This window comes from Melanostigma gelatinosum, assembly GCF_949748355.1.
Source record: "Melanostigma gelatinosum genome assembly, chromosome: 13".
In the NCBI taxonomy this organism is placed as follows: domain Eukaryota; kingdom Metazoa; phylum Chordata; class Actinopteri; order Perciformes; family Zoarcidae; genus Melanostigma; species Melanostigma gelatinosum.
In genome coordinates, this window is record NC_136646.1 from 14,897,236 (window position 1) to 14,916,440 (window position 19,205).

The 19,205-nt window shown below is 46.5% G+C and overlaps 1 protein-coding gene across 1 annotated transcript in view; it reads left to right on the forward strand.

Moving 5' to 3' along the window:
• LOC306787162 (adhesion G protein-coupled receptor L1-like) overlaps positions 1-19,205 on the forward strand; it is a 68,810-nt gene that overhangs the window by 35,518 nt on the left and 14,087 nt on the right. The window contains exons 5-13 of the mRNA XM_079282229.1: positions 93-107; positions 8,803-9,010; positions 9,240-9,504; positions 11,327-11,654; positions 12,790-13,098; positions 14,407-14,510; positions 15,414-15,599; positions 15,803-15,841; positions 18,925-19,105. Coding sequence (XP_079138355.1) covers positions 93-107; positions 8,803-9,010; positions 9,240-9,504; positions 11,327-11,654; positions 12,790-13,098; positions 14,407-14,510; positions 15,414-15,599; positions 15,803-15,841; positions 18,925-19,105 — 1,635 coding nt within the window. The remainder of the gene's footprint in view (positions 1-92; positions 108-8,802; positions 9,011-9,239; positions 9,505-11,326; positions 11,655-12,789; positions 13,099-14,406; positions 14,511-15,413; positions 15,600-15,802; positions 15,842-18,924; positions 19,106-19,205) is intronic.

Consider the following 19,205-nt stretch of genomic DNA (forward strand, 5'->3'; position numbering starts at 1 on the left):
CACTTTCTCTCTCTCTCTCTCTCTCTTCTTTACTGTCTTTCTCCTTTATCTTTCTATCTCCTTCTTTCTCCTTTTTTCCGATGCTTGAATAGAAGTGGATCAAAAAGGTAAAGACCACAATGAACATAACAACCACAGCTCGCCCCTTCCTCCCTTCTCCTCCTCCCTTGTCTCCCTTCCTCCCCCCCCCCCCATATCTCCTCCTAACCCAGCACCTCGTGTTGTGGTCATGTTTGATGTTGATATCCCTCCCCTTTATTTCTCAATCTCTAATCGCCTCCTCTGCCCTTTTCTTTCTATCTCTCTTTGAACTATAACCAAAACTCTAAAATCCTTCTAGATTTCCTCCTTGGTTCTGATGACACCAGCCTGACCTGCACGCACGCACACACACACACACACACACACTCGCACAGACACACAAAAAGGCATCATGGGGGGGGGGGGGGGGGGGGGGGTCGGTCCAGTATCTATGAGAGATAAACGAGAGATTAACTTCATTCCTTTCCTGTAACAAGTACATCTCAGCCTAAACGTACAGACCACATACATTCATATCATCTGATGGGTGGCAAATCTCTCCTCTTTTCCATGCCTTTCCAAAACTATCTTACACTGTTGCCTCACATACACCTGACAATTCACATTTCTCATTCCATTTCTCAAGTCAGCTCATTTTGCTATTGCAATATATTTGACCCTCCGGATGTAAGAAATAAAAACCCCTCTCTCTCATTACCCAGCTGCTCCTTCTGTCCACGCTGTATCTCCTCCCCTCTTCTTTTGGGTTTCTCGGGACCGATTCAAAAGTTTGTTGTTGCTGTAATCTAGAAAGCAAAACTTTGTGTAAAAATAACACAGTAACTGGCCAAAGTGTCTCTCGGTATCATTTCACAGTATCCCATTTCCAGGTGCTTCAGTGTCCTTCTCTCATTCTGTCTTTCTCTTCCTTTCTCAAATAATCACACTTCCATCCAACTCCTTTTCTCTCACTGTCTCCTTACTCCTTATCTGTCTACGTTTCTCATCCTCCTCTTCTCTCGTTCTCTTTCTCTCATCTTCCTCTGATTGGTTTATCTCTCAGATCACATCTGGCCATCACAAGCAGCTGCAGGCTCTTTTGAGAAACGCATACCCTCCTCCTCCTCCTCCTCTCTTTCTACAGTTTGTCTCTGCTCTTTTTATTGCACATGCACTGTGAACTTGTGCCCCCCCCTCCCCATCCCCTTGCCACCCCCACCCCCCTATACCCATCCACATCAGTCAATCCCTCCTGGTTCCTTATGTGTTCAATGAGGCTCCGGAGGGGGAGGAGAGGGGATGGGGGAGGGAGGTGTATCCCCTGCAGGGAGTGCTCCAGCTTCTCGTAATGGCCTGTCTGATACAGCAGGGCATCGCCATAAGCACTCCTAAAGAGCCCCAAATCAGCATGGCCAGGCACCTCAATCACTAACGTCTTAAAGAGGAGAGCTAGAGCTGACCCATAGCGAAGGTCACGGTGAGAGTAGTGGCCATCAGAGTCCCAATGAGCCTTAAGTCCCTCTCTCGGGTCCTCACCCTCCTCAACTCTCTCTGAACCCCCCCTACTTACATCTGTCTCAGCCTCAGCCATTTCCCTGTCTGGCCCCATGGCTGGATCCATATGTTGGAGGAATTAACTCCGATAGAGGTTGCCATTAATGGTTCATGGACCCCTTCGTCTGTTGTGTCCATTTTCATTAACATTGTCTCACATTTGTCTCCCGCCTTAATCCATCCCTCCGCTGCTGCTAAACACACTTCCTCTCTCCGTTTATGGCTGAATTAACATTCCAGACCTGTGTCTTGTCCGTGTCTGTCGAATTAATCCTCACTGATTGATCAGCTGATTGACAGATTGGGATGACGTGCACCGCGCGGTGATGATGTCACATGCAGGAGATCCTGTTCAATGAATGTCCAACACTCTTTCAACCTACCTGCTGTTAGGCTATTTTAAGACCATGTCGGCGTCAGCCGCCTCCCCTTCTTCCCATCACTCGCTCTGTCCCTTTTCTCACCCTTTTTGCTGACAGTCTAGCACAGTGCACTACCCACATCATTACAGTATTTCATTTATCCCTGCTGACAGGACCAAACTAGTATCTGCTATATTTTTATCACCTCCAGTCTGTTTGCTTCTAAAGAAAAAGGGGGAAAGACAAGGGGGGGGGGGGGGTACAAGGACAGAGCCATCGCTCACACAAACAGCTCTCTACCTGTGATTTTTTTGGAAAAGGGAGAGGAAATGAGTGAGAAATCACTGCATCGTGTGACGGGAAAGGGAAAAACACAAAGAGATCACCGCAAATGGGGGGAGAGAGAGAGAGAGAGAGAGAGAGAGAGAGAGAGAGAGAGAGAGAGAGAGAGAGAGAGAGAGAGAGAGAGAGAGAGAGAGAGAGAGAGAGAGAGAGAGAGAGAGAGAGAGAGAGGTCGCAATAGAGACGATGAGTCAGGCAGCATCGCCTCATTAGGGATGACCCACCACACACAAGCGAGGAAGTGCAGACACCCTGTTCAGTGGCACAGGGACATGGGGAAGAGTGTGGGGATTGACTGCACATGCAGAAGTCAGTGCATTGTTAGAGCCAAAAAAGAACAGGGAGGTGAGTGAGTGAGGCAGGTGGTCATGAATATGAATCACAGCTTCTGCTTTCAGGACTTTTATGGAGAGACAGCACCTTCGGGAGGCCTGATTCAGAGTAGGGATGTGCAGGGCGGTGGCAGGCTAGGCTAGGCTAGGCTAGGCTAACAGCTAACTATATTGTACAGCCGGCCCCCCACCCCATGTCGTTTACTGTATCTGCAGCCGTGTCCAGACCAACTTTCCTGTCACTCAGTGTCAGCTTCTCTCCAACACAGATAAGACTTTGCTTTCAATGGACGTTATCTCGAGCTCAGTGAAGGGTATTCTCTGGGGGGAATGTTTGGTTTGATAAAGGTGCCAGTTTGACACCTGCCTCTTCCACAGTCTGGACAGTTTGTGTGTGTGTATTGTCTGAGAGTTTGTGTGTGTGTGTCCTAAGAGAGTATATGTGTTTACTTTGCACGGCTGTTTGTCCTGTATTGTGTATTTACTCCCATGACTTGACCCCCTTGTAGTCTAAAAGGATGCGGAAACACAATGGGAACCTCTTCCGTCTCCTTCCTTATTTCTCTCTCCCGCTCTCTCTCTCTCTCTCTCTCTCTCTCTTTCTCTCTCTCTCTCTCTCTCTCTCTATCTCTCTCGCTCTCTCTCACTATATGTCAATCCTCAGCAGATTAACTCACTCCTAATTCTCATTTCACAGGAAATAACCTAATTACTCTTTCTTACTTCACTCCTCTCTCTCTTCTTGTTTGCACACACAGAACACGCTCAAATCCTTCTTCACTCTTTTCTTGTATCTCTCTACCTGTCTGTCTCTCTGAAACGCACACAGGCATGCCCACACACACACACACACACACACACACACACCTACACACACTAATGGGCTGTTGAATGCACATCAACATACCATCAGGAGACCCACTGCACACTCATGCACACACACTAACCCTTAAAGCCCATTAACTGTCCAGCGTGGACTTGGGGTACCGTGCCATGCTCCACTCTGCCCCCTGCTGCCTACGTGCTGCACCTGCCAGTAACAGGTGTGGGATTCAATTAGAGCAGCATGCTCTCAGCAGTCAGTCCTGTAAGCAGGCCATGACTGTGAACTGGGCAAAGGCTCGGGCCAGCAGAGCTCTCAGATCCCTGTAGCAAAAAAAACAAAAACAAATAAAAACAACCAAAGCACAAACAACCAAAGCACAAACAACCAAAGCACAAACAACCACGACGACGCCACTTTAGAAACAGCTGCCAACCATTGGCAGGGGGTATTTAGATCATCAAAGTCTCACATTAACCATCACCGTGGCGCTGTCGCATCAAACATAAAAACACCATGGATCGCAGAAGACAATCAAAATGAAAAGTCTAAATTTAGCCTAAAGCTGTCAGGGCTCACTTTTAATTGCGTTACCAGTCGATCACAAATTGCAGCGAGACACTAATGGGAGATATTTACTGTCATTTTCTGAAAAGTACTGGCGCTTTAATCATTTTATACTGCAGCCTCATATTGACAAGTAACAGCTGACCTGTGCCTGGGAAAAGGGATTATGGAGATAAATAGTCAATGATTACAGCAGTATTTCCCTGTATGTGTGTGGCAGTAATTGGCATGCTAGAGTATGATAGCTACAGCCTGGGTTTTAATCCCTGATAAAGTCAATTTCATTTGCCATCTGGCTAGTTTGTAGCGTAAAGAAGTGTGTTGTGACTGCGCTGCCTAGTGACTTCACTGACTGCAAGATTTCTATCCGCACCAAAACCGGAACGGATCTATTAATCGAACTATCGCACATAATCCCAGATGGCTCTTACTCCAGCTAACCTGCTCTAGCCAGACTAGGATAATGCCTAATCTCATGATTTACGCCTAATGCCTATTGCCTAATACCTCATTCCTACTGTCGTCACAATAGCCTTTTGTACTAGAGTCTCTACTTTTAGAGTTTAGCTGCTCCGGCTTCCCACTGCTGTAATCGCCCTTCACAGTTAGCTGGAGAGAGAGAGAAAGAAACAGAGTGAAGGCGACGCAGAAAGAGCTGGTAAACAGGAAGGCAGCCGGGGAGGCTGGGGAGCGCAGGTCAGAGTTAATGAAGCCCCCCCTAGGCAGAGTTTGCAGGGTGTGAAGCGTGGCCACTGTTTGTGTTTGGCCTGTGTCTCTCTGTGTGTGTGTGTGTGTGTGTGTGTGTGTGTGTGTGTGTGTGTGTGTGTGTGTGTGTGTGTGTGTGTGTGTGTGTGTGTCCTCGTGGCCTGCGTGTACAGTACAGCCTGGAGGCCGTTGATGAGCTCCTTTGACAGCGGGCCCACCCAACGGTCTGTTCATTAGAATTAACCGAGGCTCGCTGATCGGCAGCCAGCAGGGTTGGCATGGGAGAGGAGGGTGAGAGAGGAACGTGGAGGAGGCCAGAGACAGCGTTGTTGTGATGATGGGCCCAATAGAGTACAGAGAGCTACCAATTTAGGACAGGGTTAGAAGGTTAGGTGTAATAATATTTGGGGGGGGGCACCGTGAAGAGCTCCATGAAGTGACAGTGAATTGTATTGCAGACAAAAACACACATTAGAGCCAGTCAAGACTCAGACTCAAGTCAAGACTTGCATCAGAAAACACGAGTATATTTACGTTTGCTTTCTTCTATTGAGCAATGGTATTTAGCATAAAGGTTCAGGGTTCAGCCATCAGTCCAGTGACATAGGCATACAGTATGGAAGTTTTTCTGCCCCTTACTGTACTGCACTTGAGCTTCAGGATGACCCGTCATCACGGGGGATTGGAAAAATCTGCCGGGATGAATATATATTTTGGGACGGAATTTGGGCCGAGAGTATGCAATGAAATTGGCCGCATGTTTTGTGTAGCATGCGGTTCTTATTAAGCCACCTAGACAACACAAACACACGCCCGCGGCGCATACCGCTGACCTCTGATCTTCCGACAGCCGCAGCAGCATCGGGGAATTCAACCCAGGTCAATGAGGTACGCATGCAACTATTATTACCCGTTAGCTAACGTTACAGAAACCGCAAGCTAGCCAGTCAGCAGCAAAAGCTTGTTTGCTTCCTTACTCCTCTTTATCCCCGAAGGGTAATAAGGCTGCAGGGAGATTCCTTCATTACCTTTTGTCCTTGGCAACAAGCTGCATCTCTCCCAATGACAAGAGCATCATGTACAGCACCTCTTCCAACTTTAGGACGCACCAGCAAGCAGGGCCGCTTCTAGTTTTTTTAAGATAGATAAGGTATAAGATTAAAAATTAAGGATGGTCCACATTCATTTCGGGTCCTATTCCGGGAGGATGGGGTAAAGATGGTTAGCTGAGAGCCCCGACTGTAATGGACCTATACATCAGCCTCACTGTATTCCCAGAGGAGTTGGAATGCTTAGCGTTCACATTAATAGTTACTCGTCTTTGGTTGGACATCCTCTTTTGCGACTGTAGAGAACAGGCTTGCATGTTTGTGTATCTTTGTCCTTCGTTCGACCTTGAGGCAGAGTGTTCCTGCCTTTGTTTATGGGTCACCTACACGCAGAGATGCTGCAATGCTTTCTGCATGTTGTTTATTTCTCTAGTGTACTTTTGAGGCAGTGTCCTACTTTTAGTGGTTGTTGTTTTTTCCACTCCATAGCTTCCTGCTCCGATGATACCGCACCTTTTACAGCCTCTATGTGAAATGCGTTGGAGCAGAACTTCCGTTTTTTTGTATTTGTTTTGGCAGTGAACGCATGCTGTGTTCGGATTAATAAAAATGTCATATCCATTCGAATTGGCATAGATGTTAGTCAAGAAATTCATTGTTCAGCTGTCTGAAAGTGCCACATTTAACCATTGCTCCCACCATTATTTCATGTTCATGATTGCAAAGCAAACACCTCGGGCATCCCTGCTTTCGTGGGAGCATTTTGGTTCGACAATGGAGCATGACGAGCCTCCTCCCTGTGAATAGTTTGTATTCAGACTGTTTGTTTATGCCTGAGCTTGATTAGATGCCTGTTTGGCTGCCGGTCTCAATCCCTGTTGGACCCCCTCAGACAGAACAGGCAGATTCCTAAGTGGCCCAGCACCACAGATCACCAGCCACTAACAACAACAACAGCAGCACGACAGGCAGCGGAAAGAGAAAGCAGGATATTTCCAAAAGCCTGAAGCTGCTCCAGCTCTCTATTATGGTTCTCCTCCTGCTCCAGACTCCATGCAATATTCAAGACAGTTTGAGCCCACACTGATCCATCACTCGGAACAGTCACCGCGTGACAGCGTATGCACGTGTGTCAGCTTGTGCATGCATGTCGTGTGCGTTGGGATGGTATGTGTGTGTGTCTGTCTGTGCATCTGTGTGTGCTGTGTGTCATATGTGTCCTATTGCCCCTGCAGTGACCAATTAGTTCAGAGATGCGTTCAATCATGTGGTGACCAGCAGGTGTCTGGTTCTGTCGCAACCCCGAGCCAGAGAGCCACATAAATAAGTTGGCAGAGGAGATGTGGGGACTCCTCAGCTGTTTTATTCTGTAGTGCCTCCAACTCCCTCTCTCTCTCTCTCTCTCTCTCTCTCTCTCTCTCTCTCTCTCTCCCGCTCTCTCTGTGTTACCTCTACCACTGTGACATCAGAGTGGCAAGGATGCCAGCAGCTTTCCTTATATATCACCTGACATGCCCAGTGTTCCCAGGGCACTGTCTCTGTCAGGCCAGCCAATTTACACCAGTCCCCAGTGGATGACGTCCACCTTCCTAAAGTAAACATCCTGTGTGTGTGTGTGTGTGTGTGTGTGTGTTCTTGTTTGGTATACGGATTGTGTGTATGGGTTCCCATGTATTTTTGTGTGTGCGTCTGTTTTGTGTTTGGAGTAAGGGCCGTTGCTTGTGTCTGAATTTGTGCGTGTGGGTGTGTGAAGCCGAGTTTCAGGTGCGGAGGAAGGGGAGGCCTGGCCAACCTCACATCTTTGCCCTGGAATGCTTTTTTCTTTGAGGCATTCATTACTCTTGACTGAGAGCCAAATTTGAGTCCTAATAAAACAAGCTGCACACTTACTGTTTTACCACCCAGTAGCAGAGGCCTTTCAAATAGAAAATGCACAATCAAATAAAAGGTAGGCCAAGATAAATTCGATTAGAGACTACAACTAAGCCACGGCTGCAGCCAGAAATCTCCCATTCATCATATCCAGACGCTTTCCGACTACAACGCTGATGTTCTACAAATGAGCCTTTATATCAGGGGTGTCAAACATACGGCCCGCGGGCCGGATCAGGCCCGCCACGTCATTTTATGTGGCCCGCGAATCCGCCAGCAAAAAAAAAAAAAAATTTTTTTTTTTTTTTTTTTTACAAAAATTTAAAGTTAGATGTGAAAATAAAAATATCCCCATGGTCGAAATTATGAGATAGAAAGTCGAAGTGATGAGATGGCATGTTGTCTGTGTGCCGACATTAAAACTATCACAACAGGTGGACAGGAGATGCAACAGCCCATAAAGAGGATTTCCAACAAGTTTCTCAACATGCGTACTTCTCTGTACTGAAACGTCATCAGTCTCAGCCCAAGTACTGTTCCAATTCAAAGTTCACATCGAGCCAAGCACGGCCCTAATGCCCGGATGTGGCTCGCTCTGCCCATTTTACCCGGGATGCATCGGAGGTGACTTGTCTGTACTTGGGACAGCCAAATATCCCAGAATGCATTTTGCAACAGGAAACAATGGCGGAGGAGAAATCACACAACTGGAAGTACGTGTTGTGGAAGTCACAGATATCCCGGGAAACTAAACTAACTATGTTAGGAGTACCGTAGTTACATTTACACCGTCTTACATTTACAACCGGCCCTTTGAGGGCGACCGTGATGCTGATGTGGCCCCAGAGTGAAAATGAGTTTGACACCCCTGCTTTATATGTTCCTTCAGTTTATGTATTATATCGTACATCTCACTCCAATTGTCCTCCAACTCGTTGTCTCCTTTTCAATCCTCAACTTACTGTTATCTACTCACATCTTTGTTCTGTCTCCTACATGTCTTTCTCTCCTGTTCTATATATTTCATGGTCGTTGGCTATTTCCCATGTCCTCTCTCCCTCCCCTGCCATCTCCATGATATCTTTCACTTATACAATGCTTCGTTCTCATTTTCTATCGTTTCCCTTTTCCCTTCTTCTGCTCGTCTCTGCTGCAACACGCCTCCCCCGCTCCAGTCTTTGTTTGTCCGGGCACGCTGCTGCGGGTTCAGGCGGCCAGCTCTTTGCAGGAGGCGGAGCACCAGGCGGGGGCGTGGTGCAAGGACCCGCTGCAGTCTGGGGACCGTCTGTACGTCATGCCCTGGACCCCCTATCGAACTGACATGCTGTACGAGTACGCCTCCTGGGAAGACTTCAAACAGAACCGAGCCACCACCACCTACAAGTGAGGGTGCCTCCCACAGTCCTGGTTGATCAAATAGCATCTGTTGCTGTATTGATTCATTGGCTTTTGATGTGGATATGGCGGGTGATAGCAGAATGGTCCCACTGTGGCGTCAGCTTGCTCACAGTGTGGCCGTCGTGTAGGATTGTGTCACGACAGTCATGCGGAGTCGATGAATGGACTTATTCTCCTCGATTCCTGCTCCGCTCATGTGATTCTCTCCCAACAGGTTGCCCAACAGAGTTGACGGCACGGGGTTCGTGGTGTACGACGGTGCAGTATTTTACAACAAAGAACGCACGCGAAACATCGTCAAGTATGACCTACGGACGCGCATCAAGAGCGGCGAGGCCATCATCACCAACGCCAACTACCACGACACCTCGCCCTACCGCTGGGGAGGGAAATCGGACATCGACCTGGCTGTGGATGAGAACGGCCTCTGGGTGATCTACGCCACTGAGGCAAACAATGGACGGCTGGTAGTCAGCCAGGTGGGAGAGCACTGCGCTGCACAGAAGGGGGATGAGATGCGGATTATATCTAAATCTCATCTGATTCGTCAGGCGAAAGGTCATATGTCACAGATGAACGACTCACTATTGAGATTACACAGGTGCACTGACAAATGAGATGAAAAGGGTCACGTAAAATTTTCTGCAAAAGGTCTGGCCCCTCAAATCCCCTCATGTCCAAATATTTTATGATACGTTTTGTAGGTCCACAACTAGTTTCTTTATGGCTGCAAACATTGTACGATTTAATGACTTCACATGTGTTCAGTGTGGGTTCTCTCGGGTTTATTGATTCCTCTAAACTGCTCGTAGGTGTGAATGTGAACGGTTGTCTGTCTGTGTCAGCCCTGCGGTAGCCTGGGGAATGGCGGTTAAAGATAATGAATGGATGTAAATGTGATATATTTAGGTCGTCTACTCATTTGTATCGAACTAGTTTAGAAACGTGTGCCATGTCGACCGTTTTTAAATTAATCGCATTTCTTTGCCCTGCTTACTTGACAAACTCAAAACACGATCCGTCTCTGTGAACTTCAGAGCATTCATATTTTAATACAAGTTGGTTCTTTGTTTCTTTACAAACAAAACTGCAATCAGCCAGCAAGTTTCCACACAAACAGGGTTTGAATTAATGTGTTGCTCGGATAGACAGGTCCCATTTATAATCACTATCTTTGACCTAACCATGAAATTGTTTTTCTAACCGTATAAGGTAAGCTATCCATCTGAAATATCAAACCCTGCATGAGCTATGAGGGTGCAGAATAATGGCACAACAAAGTAATAAATAAGGAAGTGATCACTTTCATCATCAAGGAATTGTTTTGGTTCTGGGGAGGGTTTTTTTTTAGAGCGCAACAAACTATTTTTTCTCTGCATACAGTGTTTAAGTACAATATATTGAGTAGAAGCAGCTTTGCATAAAAGCAAAGAAATATCTCTTCTCCAAAGCTTAAGCTGGAGGTTTAATTACTTTTTGAATGTTTTTCCAAGTGCTTATGAATCTAAAACAATATTGTACAGAAGTACCATTTGTGCTCCTGTGGGCTTATGTAAACATGCGCAACAATGAAAATGTTACATCAAATTCAATTCAATTTATTTTTGTATAGCCCAAAATCACAAATTACAAATTTGCCTCAGAGGGCTTTACAATATGTACACATTTGACATCCTATTGTCCCGGGACCCTCACATCGGAACAGGAAAAACTCCCCAAAAAAAAAAATGTGTAAAAACTGTGTAGAACAGGATAGTGAATTACAACACATTCAATGTAATTACAGCACATTCAATGTATGACACAACCACGACAGGAGGCAACACCTGGTCCAGGTTTAACCCGGATACACAGGAACCTGTGAGGCGAGAAAGCACAGAGACTCTGGTGAAGAAGCAGGTCAATAATGTGCATTAATGGTATCGGTAGTATGAAATAGCAATGTGAGTAATCATAAAAGTGATATTAGCAGTTGGAGTCAGCAGGGCCATGGTAGGAGGAAGGACCAGGGTCCAGATGAAACCATGCTCCATGGAAACCTGTGAGGAGAGGAAGCACAAGGACTCCGGGGAAGAGACAAAATCAGTGCTGTGCATTAATGGCATTTTCAAACTTTAATAAACATAAAACGGCACACAGAGATAAAAAAAGGATCAAGAAATCAAATGTAAATAGACTTGCTCTTTTAGTTGCAATTGTATTTGACTCCCCCCCCCCCCCAAACTGTCTCTTCAAGCTTCCCAGTATGATCGATTGTACAATAAGCCATGACCGAGTTCAGCGTTTCCTCTTTGCCCATAGGTGAACCCTTACACGCTGCGCTTTGAAGGCACCTGGGATACAAGCTTTGACAAGAGGGTGGCATCCAACGCCTTCATGGCGTGCGGCGTGCTTTACGCAGTGCGCTCCGTCTACCAGGACGATGACAGCGAAGCAGGCGGCGACCTGGTGATGTATGCCTACAATACCAACCGAGCGCGCGAGGAGCCCGTCAACATCCCTTTCCCAAACCCCTACCAGTACATCTCCTCCGTGGACTACAACCCTCGAGACAACCAGCTTTATGTCTGGAACAACTATAATGTGCTGCGCTACCCGCTGGAGTTTGGACCGCCGGACCCCACCACAGGTAAGAAGTGACCCCACTGAGAACACACAGAAACACAGTAGAGAAGCACAGACGCCAATAGAGTATTTAATAGCATACCCATCATGTGAATGTCGTCACAGTGCCCATATGATGGCACTCGTTCAGCGCCATCCCCTGACCCGCGGTGGCGTTGGCAAGGTTAGCATCTGTATTGCTCGTAGCTGCTGCAGTAGAGAGACAATCACACGTTGCATTCAATTGAAGAACACGAAATGGATCAAATGCATGGCGGTGGGCAACTTAAAAGGTATCGAGTACCGATACCCAGTTCTTATTAAGCACTTGCAATGACTGTATTTTAAAAAGAAACGTGTTTTTTGCTTGATCTGTGCTCATGCAGAATGTGTTTGTGACTGTTTCCTATCTGACATTTGGATATCAAACCATTGTATTTCCATCCCCAGCCATACTAGTTACAGTAAAGAGCAGCCTCTCAGGTACGACTGCTATAGCACTTCATATCAACTTCTCGGTGTCATGGATAATGAAAAAGTCATCCTGAAGCGATAAGGGGGAGGACAAAATGAGGACACCTCACTGCGTTTTTGGCAGTCCATCAGTATGAGAGGGAGGTTTGGCTGTATTGTAGAGCCTCGATCTGAGCCGCATAAAGGACCGTATCAAGCATGAAATAGGCCCAGAGAGAGAGAAGAGGCAGAGACACGCCGGCAGCGGCTTTCAGCGTGCGCGCCGCTGCCTCTGCGTTTGATCAGCTAGGATTTTGTAGTTGTGATGTGTTGCTTTTAACTTCGCATTAGGTTTGGTTGTTAGTGATGGTGACTTCTCTGATACATTTGATCAATTATTTACTTCTCGCCGACTTGAGATGGCGCGTTCTCTGCACCTCTGCTTCTCTCGTCTCTCTGGAAAGCAGGCTTTGGGAGGCTCAAAAAATAAGTTGTCACCCCAATTATTGTCAGGCTAACTTTTGAGCTCAACTTCTGAGAAACATCTTTAATTCACATGCATGTGTCCTTCACTCTCTTGATATTTTTCGGCTTTGCTGTCGGCTTTTGCTGCTCTCCAACAACTCCCATAACATCCTTTTGCAACTCTGTCTCTCACTCACTCTGGGTCTGTGGCTTCTAACTCGTCTGTTCTCTCTGTACCACAGTTCGGTTTACCTCAGGCCCTCTGACCACCACCCAAGTGACCACCACTCCTCCAACCAGGCCCTTCGCCTCCAGTGCCAGCCCCTCGACCGCCCGCCCTGCGGCCCCGACCTCGCGCCCGATCGGCTCCATCAACAAGCACCCTGATCTTCGCCCAATCACGGCCACCGTGCCCGTCACCCGCAAGCCACCTCGCCCTCCTCAAGGCCCGGAGAACCACGTCTGTGAGGCCAAGCTGGTCCGTGACGTCCGGTGGCCCACCACGCAGCGAGGGGAAACGGTAGACCGCCCATGTCCCAAAGGGTCTCTAGGTGAGGACGTCTCCCCGTGTGTATTTTTAAAAAACTGGTGTGCATTTTTTCCTCTCCATTAAACAAACATCATCATCGTGTTAGAGTGTACTCACACGGTATGTTCTCCAGGCATGCGGGTGTTTTGTGCGTGCAGCATATCTCTCAGCGTGTGCCCTAGTGATCAGCATGTTTGTGCGCTCAGTTGTTGTTTTCCACTGCTGTCCTCTTCTGTCCCTGCGTTGGTCCCACCAGCAGGCACAGTCCCCCGAGGACTCGCAGATGAAAGCCAGTCCTCGACACATGAAAGGCTCATCTCCCACAGAAACAGAGCTGATTGGAAGTGGCGAATAACGAAATGAAAGGCTAGACAACACAGGCTTCACCTCCCTTCATGCTAGTTTCTATACCTCTCAACATGCAGCAATCAAAAAGACATCTCCCTCCATCTCCCTCTCCAACGCCGTTTTGCCGTTTCTGTATATGTTCTCTCTGTGAACGGCAGTAACGTTAAATTAGCAGCTGGCTTAATTGCCGCATCGTGGCAGAGCTCTCAAAGCCAATCTGTGGTCGATGGAGGAGAGTATAGAGAAAAGCAAGAGAGAGGAGGAGGAAATAAAATCATTGGGAGAGAGAGAAGAAGGCGGCATGAACATGCAACGCCACATCTTCTCTGATCCCTCTACAACTGTGAGGCGTGCTTCCATCTCTCTCTCTCTCTGTGTGTGGTCTCTCATCTCCTCTTTTCCCAGCCTCCCAGTCTTTGTGACTTGACGTTGGTTATTTGTGTTAGCAGCAGCATATTCTCTGGTTTTATGCCCACGTGGTGTCCTTTCTCTGAACCCACGGAACAAGAGAGACCACGCTGGAGATAAGAGTTGGTGGAAGGCGCTTCACTTCAGGGTGTTTTTATTTGAAAGTGAGGCATCATACCTGATGTCTTTGGTGTGTGTCTGTGTGCACACAGTAAATGCCATGTGGTACGTCTGCATGTATTCCTTTTGAACCGTTCCTTTCAGCCCATGAAGGCCCGATCCTCTTCCTCCTCCCTTTCTCTCCCCGTACCTTCTCACGGCTCTACACTCCATTGTTGAACCGTTTCCATTTGTGACCCATTTTTACTCTACCTCCTCCCTCCTTCTTACCTCTCATCTTCAAACACTTTGACTGTTGCATTTTTAAAATTCATTTCATTCCGTTTTTCTTGGGTAGAGGAAATAATTCCTCCACACTTTCCTCTTTAATTGCAGACACCTAACGCTTATTATCTCTCCGCTATACTTCCCTCTCCACTCTCTCTCCGTTTCCTCTCCCTCTGCTCGTCTCCAGGCATCGCTTCCTTCCAGTGCATGGTGGAGCAGGTCATGTGGAACCCGCGGGGTCCTGACCTGAGTAACTGTACCTCCCCGTGGGTCAACCAGGTGGCCCAGAAGGTGAGACCTGGAGTACCCCCTGGCCACGGGTCCGTCCCCGTCCTCTGCCCCACCGCCCCGACCATCCTCCCTGTCCACCTCCACACAGACATTAGCATATCTCCAAGGCTGGCCTGATTAAAACACTTGCTCATTTCAACTGGCCCTTCATTACAAGGCATTTGCTCTTGATACTTAATTAACTCTCTTTTTTTCCATAATATAGTTTAATCACAGTTGGTTGAATTATTTTAAAAAATCAGGCCTTTGGCCTTGCAGCTTACAAAGTACTCTGCCTCTTCAATTTCTCAAAGTCTCACATAATGCATTATACCTGTGCAGTATATGTAAACATCATGATTTGACCTCGGCTCACTGATATTCAGGGTAATAATCTGATCAATCCCAATTTGGGCAGGAATCAGATTTCAGTCCATATAAATGTGAATTAAAAGTAAGTCGTTAAACGCGGCTACATTTCTGCAGGAGATAACCCAGATTATTTAGCCATGCCCTTGATCGGCTCTCGTAAAGTTTTTTTTTTACGTCTGTCCATGTGCCTGGTAGGGAAAGCAGCATCACGGTCACAAGCAACATCGTTGAAAGAATCCATTATACCTTCTCCTTTTGGCAAAAATCAATTGCAAAGTGGTTGCCATGGGTGCGATTTGCAAGTGAAACAGCACAAGTGAGCATAAAGAGTTCACGATGGGTTCTACAAGTTCCATCTTTGTTTACAACGATGCAAGAGTGACAGAGATGAGCAAAACATGTTGTTTCTTTTCATTTTAGTACGCATGTAAACACTTAAACAGTTAGTTTCCCTCCCGCTTTGAAGATGACTCAACGAATAAACCCAGATCGGCTGTATCATCGTTACACTGTCGCTGTATCTAAAATGTGTACGCGTTTGGTCACGTGCAGATAAAGAGCGGTGAGAATGCGGCCAACATAGCGGGAGAGCTGGTGAACCACACGCGGGGCCGGATCCAGGCCGGAGATGTGAGCTCGACGGTGCGACTGATTGAGCAGCTGCTGGACATACTGGATGCCCAGCTTCAGGCCCTGAGGCCCGCGAACAAGGAGTCTGCTGCACGAAACTACAACAAGGTAGAGCAAAGTGCAAACACGCGCATAAGCACACACACACACACATGCGCCTGTATTTAATTCAAGCATTAGAAAAGGGTGCTGAGGTTAATACGAATTTACTCCCCTAGTGCACATGCAAGGACGAGTGAGTTTTTGATTTACGGACTTTTATTTTTTTTGTTTCGCAGTTTAATTCCATGCTTTTGTTTTCTCCCTTCCAGCTCCAGAAGCGAGAGCGGACCTGCCGGGCCTACATCCAGGTAGCTTCTCTCTTTTATGAATGAATGAATGAATGAATGAATGAATGAATGAATGAATGAATTTTATTTATATAGCGCTTTTCACAGACAGTACTATCACAAAGTGCTTAACAGAGCAGACATTTAAAAGCATAAAAAACACAATGTGACCCTAGGGTCAATAAATTACATACATGAATAAAAAATGTTAAAGAATAAAATAAAAATAAAATAAAAATGTAAAACAAATGTTAAGAGCAGGTCTAGGACATGGGTTTACTTTTACACAAACGCCAGCCTAAACAGGTGGGTTTTTAGCTGGCTTTTAAAAGTATCCACAGTATCTGCGAGGCGTAGAGTTGCAGGCAGAGCATTCCAGAGCCTCGGGGCCACTGCCTCAAAGGCTCGGTCACCACGGGTCTTAAATCGTGTGCATGGGACTGACAGAAGACCTAGAGCGTTTGACCTGAGAGTGCGGGCGGGTGAATAGGGGCGAAGTAGATCAGCTACATAAGTCGGAGCCTGACCGTGAAGTGCTCTGTAAGTGATGGTGAGAATTTTGAAGTGTATCCGAGATGCTACAGGAAGCCAGTGGAGAGATCGGAGTACGGGGGTGATGTGAGACCGTCGGTTTGTCCTGGTGAGTAATCTGGCGGCAGCATTTTGGATGACCTGCAGACGGTTAAGAGCAGATACACTGAGTGATGTGAAAAGTGAGTTGCAGTAGTCAATGCGAGAGGAGATAAATGTGTGTATGATCATTTCTAATTCAGGCGTTGATAATACAGATCTCAGTTTACTGATATTTCTTAGATGGAAGAAACATGACCTGGACAGCTGCTTAACATGAGGGTCAAATGACATGGAGCGATCAAAGAAAATCCCAAGATTGCGCAGGTTGCAATGGGAAGCAGAGGAGAGAGGACTAATAATCTGCCTGATCATGGGGACAAACTCCTCTGGAGCAATAACTAGGACCCCCGTCTTAGAGTCGTTGAGTTGCAGGCAGTTTTCTGCCGTCCAGTCTCTGATGGCATTGACACAGTCCAGGAGCCTAGTTAATGTGAATGCCTCGCTGGGTTTGAATGACAGATGAAGTTGGATGTCGTCTGCATATAAGTGATAGGACACATTATAGCTTTTTATGATCGGTCCCAAAGGTAACAGATAAAGGGAAAATAACAGAGGCCCCAGAACCGAGCCCTGCGGTACACCACAAGACAGTGGAGAGGTAACAGACACAAAAGCACCCACAGAGACATTGAAACTTCTGTCACTGAGGTAAGATGTAAACCAGTCTAACGCTATGCCAGTTATGCCCACCCAATCTGGGGTTATCTGCCTGCTTTACATGCCTGTGGAGTAGGACTGCGCTGCGACTTAGAATAACTGGGGGAAGATAAATCCTTGAGTCGACTGGGTTTCAGGATGAGATTCCTTTGGCTCAGTGCTCTGTATTTTTGATTCATATTGCCTTTGGAATCATCACTTATAGAATTTCTGGGCTTTCTCCCCCCCCCCAAAAAAGAGCAGTGGGAGTAACTTTTGGTACAACTCCTGGCAGACGTCGTTGCAGTATTTCCCAGAGTAGTGAAAGCTGATTTGTAGTTTTTCCAATTGCTCACGATGTACATATGTATAAAATACGAGTTCAACTCATGTGGAGGTCGTCCGTCTTCGACATAAGCTTCGCTTAAGTTGGCCTGCGATTGATCCCATGTGTGTAATATGGAGCTTTCCTCATTGCATTGCACAAAAGGCTACAATATCTGTGGCTCTGGGAAAATGTAATTTGCCGACAGTACTGTATGAAAGGCAACAGTATGTGTTACTACGCCCTTCTGTTCTTTTCCAATATGTGTGCAATATCTCTGGTTGTGAGAGCGCTGTAATCTCATATCATGTGCATGCCTCTCTGTAATGATGAAATGCATGCGCTCTGCAGCACACAGTCCTTCGTGTATCTTGACCCGTCTGCAGCGTGCTGTAATACGACACCGCATCTTCTCATCTCTGTTGGCGCGTGACGGAGTTCAGAGCTGCTGCGTCGTGTGTAACTGACCAGCGTTCTTTTTTGTCACTCGCTGCAAGTTAGCGCCGTGTACCGTTCAGAGGATGAACCGAAAAACACCCTCCGTCTTTTTCTTTTTACACCCGAAAGAGCGCATTCTGACGGCGAATTCATTTTGTTAACAGCAATGCTCTTTATTCCACGCAGCAGTCAATCCTTCATTTTGAGAGGCCTGAGCAAGAGAATTACATGATTCATCAAGCAGGCTACTCCGATAAATTGGATAGCTGATACAACCATCAAAATTGCCATTAAATGAATTGTAAGTGTGAAATAGAAAAGTAGTATGTCTGACATAGCGCGGTAATAAATGTAGTGCAGGGGAGTGGTGAGTTTCGAGGAAATGATCGTGGAATCGTAGGGACTTTGTACTTTAAAGTGCTCAAGTGATATGATTTCACTTAAGAAAATGACACAAAACAAAGTGATTACCAAGAGCATGCGATAAACAAATGAAGAACCAACTGATAACAACTAGCTGATTCATATCAAACGGCACTTCCTGAAAACTGAGAACAGACCGTCTCCAGAGTGTGTAATAATTAGCTACTACTGATATCTGTGATTCTGCGTACTAACACATTCTTGTATTCGTTTATCACTTTCCAACTTGTACATGGCACAAAAACAAATAGTATTAAGTTATTCTTATTGTAGAAACAAGGGATTTGTTTGTACCCTCATGTGGAGTAGAATATCACAGTAAAACAGGAGTGGACCTTTACATAATCATTATCTTACAATAAAAAAATCCTAGTGGACTGAGAAATAGCTACTAAAGATGAAGTGGGAATAAGCTATACGTTCTCAAAAGACAAGAAAAAATGAGAACGAAAAAAACATTATTCGGTGCATTTAAACGCATAAATATTCACATCATATCTGGAACTACGCATAAGCCATTCATTACTTATCGGTTGGATCCTGATCCGTTTGTTACTCCTTCCTCGTCGACTACTCTGGGTTTTGTGTACCTTGTTGTGACGTGTTCCCGGTAACGGTAAAGAACGCCGTGTCTCCTGCATGTATCCAGGCGGTGGTGCAGATAGTGGACAACTTGCTGCATTCCGAGGCCCTGGAGTCGTGGCAGGACATGAACAGCACAGAGCAGGCGCACACTGCCACCATGCTACTGGACGTGCTGGAAAAGGGAGCTTTCCTGCTGGCCAACAACATGTACGGGAATCGGTTTTCTGACCGAGCGCACAGCATTGGTAAGAAAAGCAGCACTGATTATAGTGAATGTGTGGATGACCCACAGTTTGTGGAAACAAACCTCGCAGGCTGTGAATCTGAATTTCTCTTTGTGCGTTT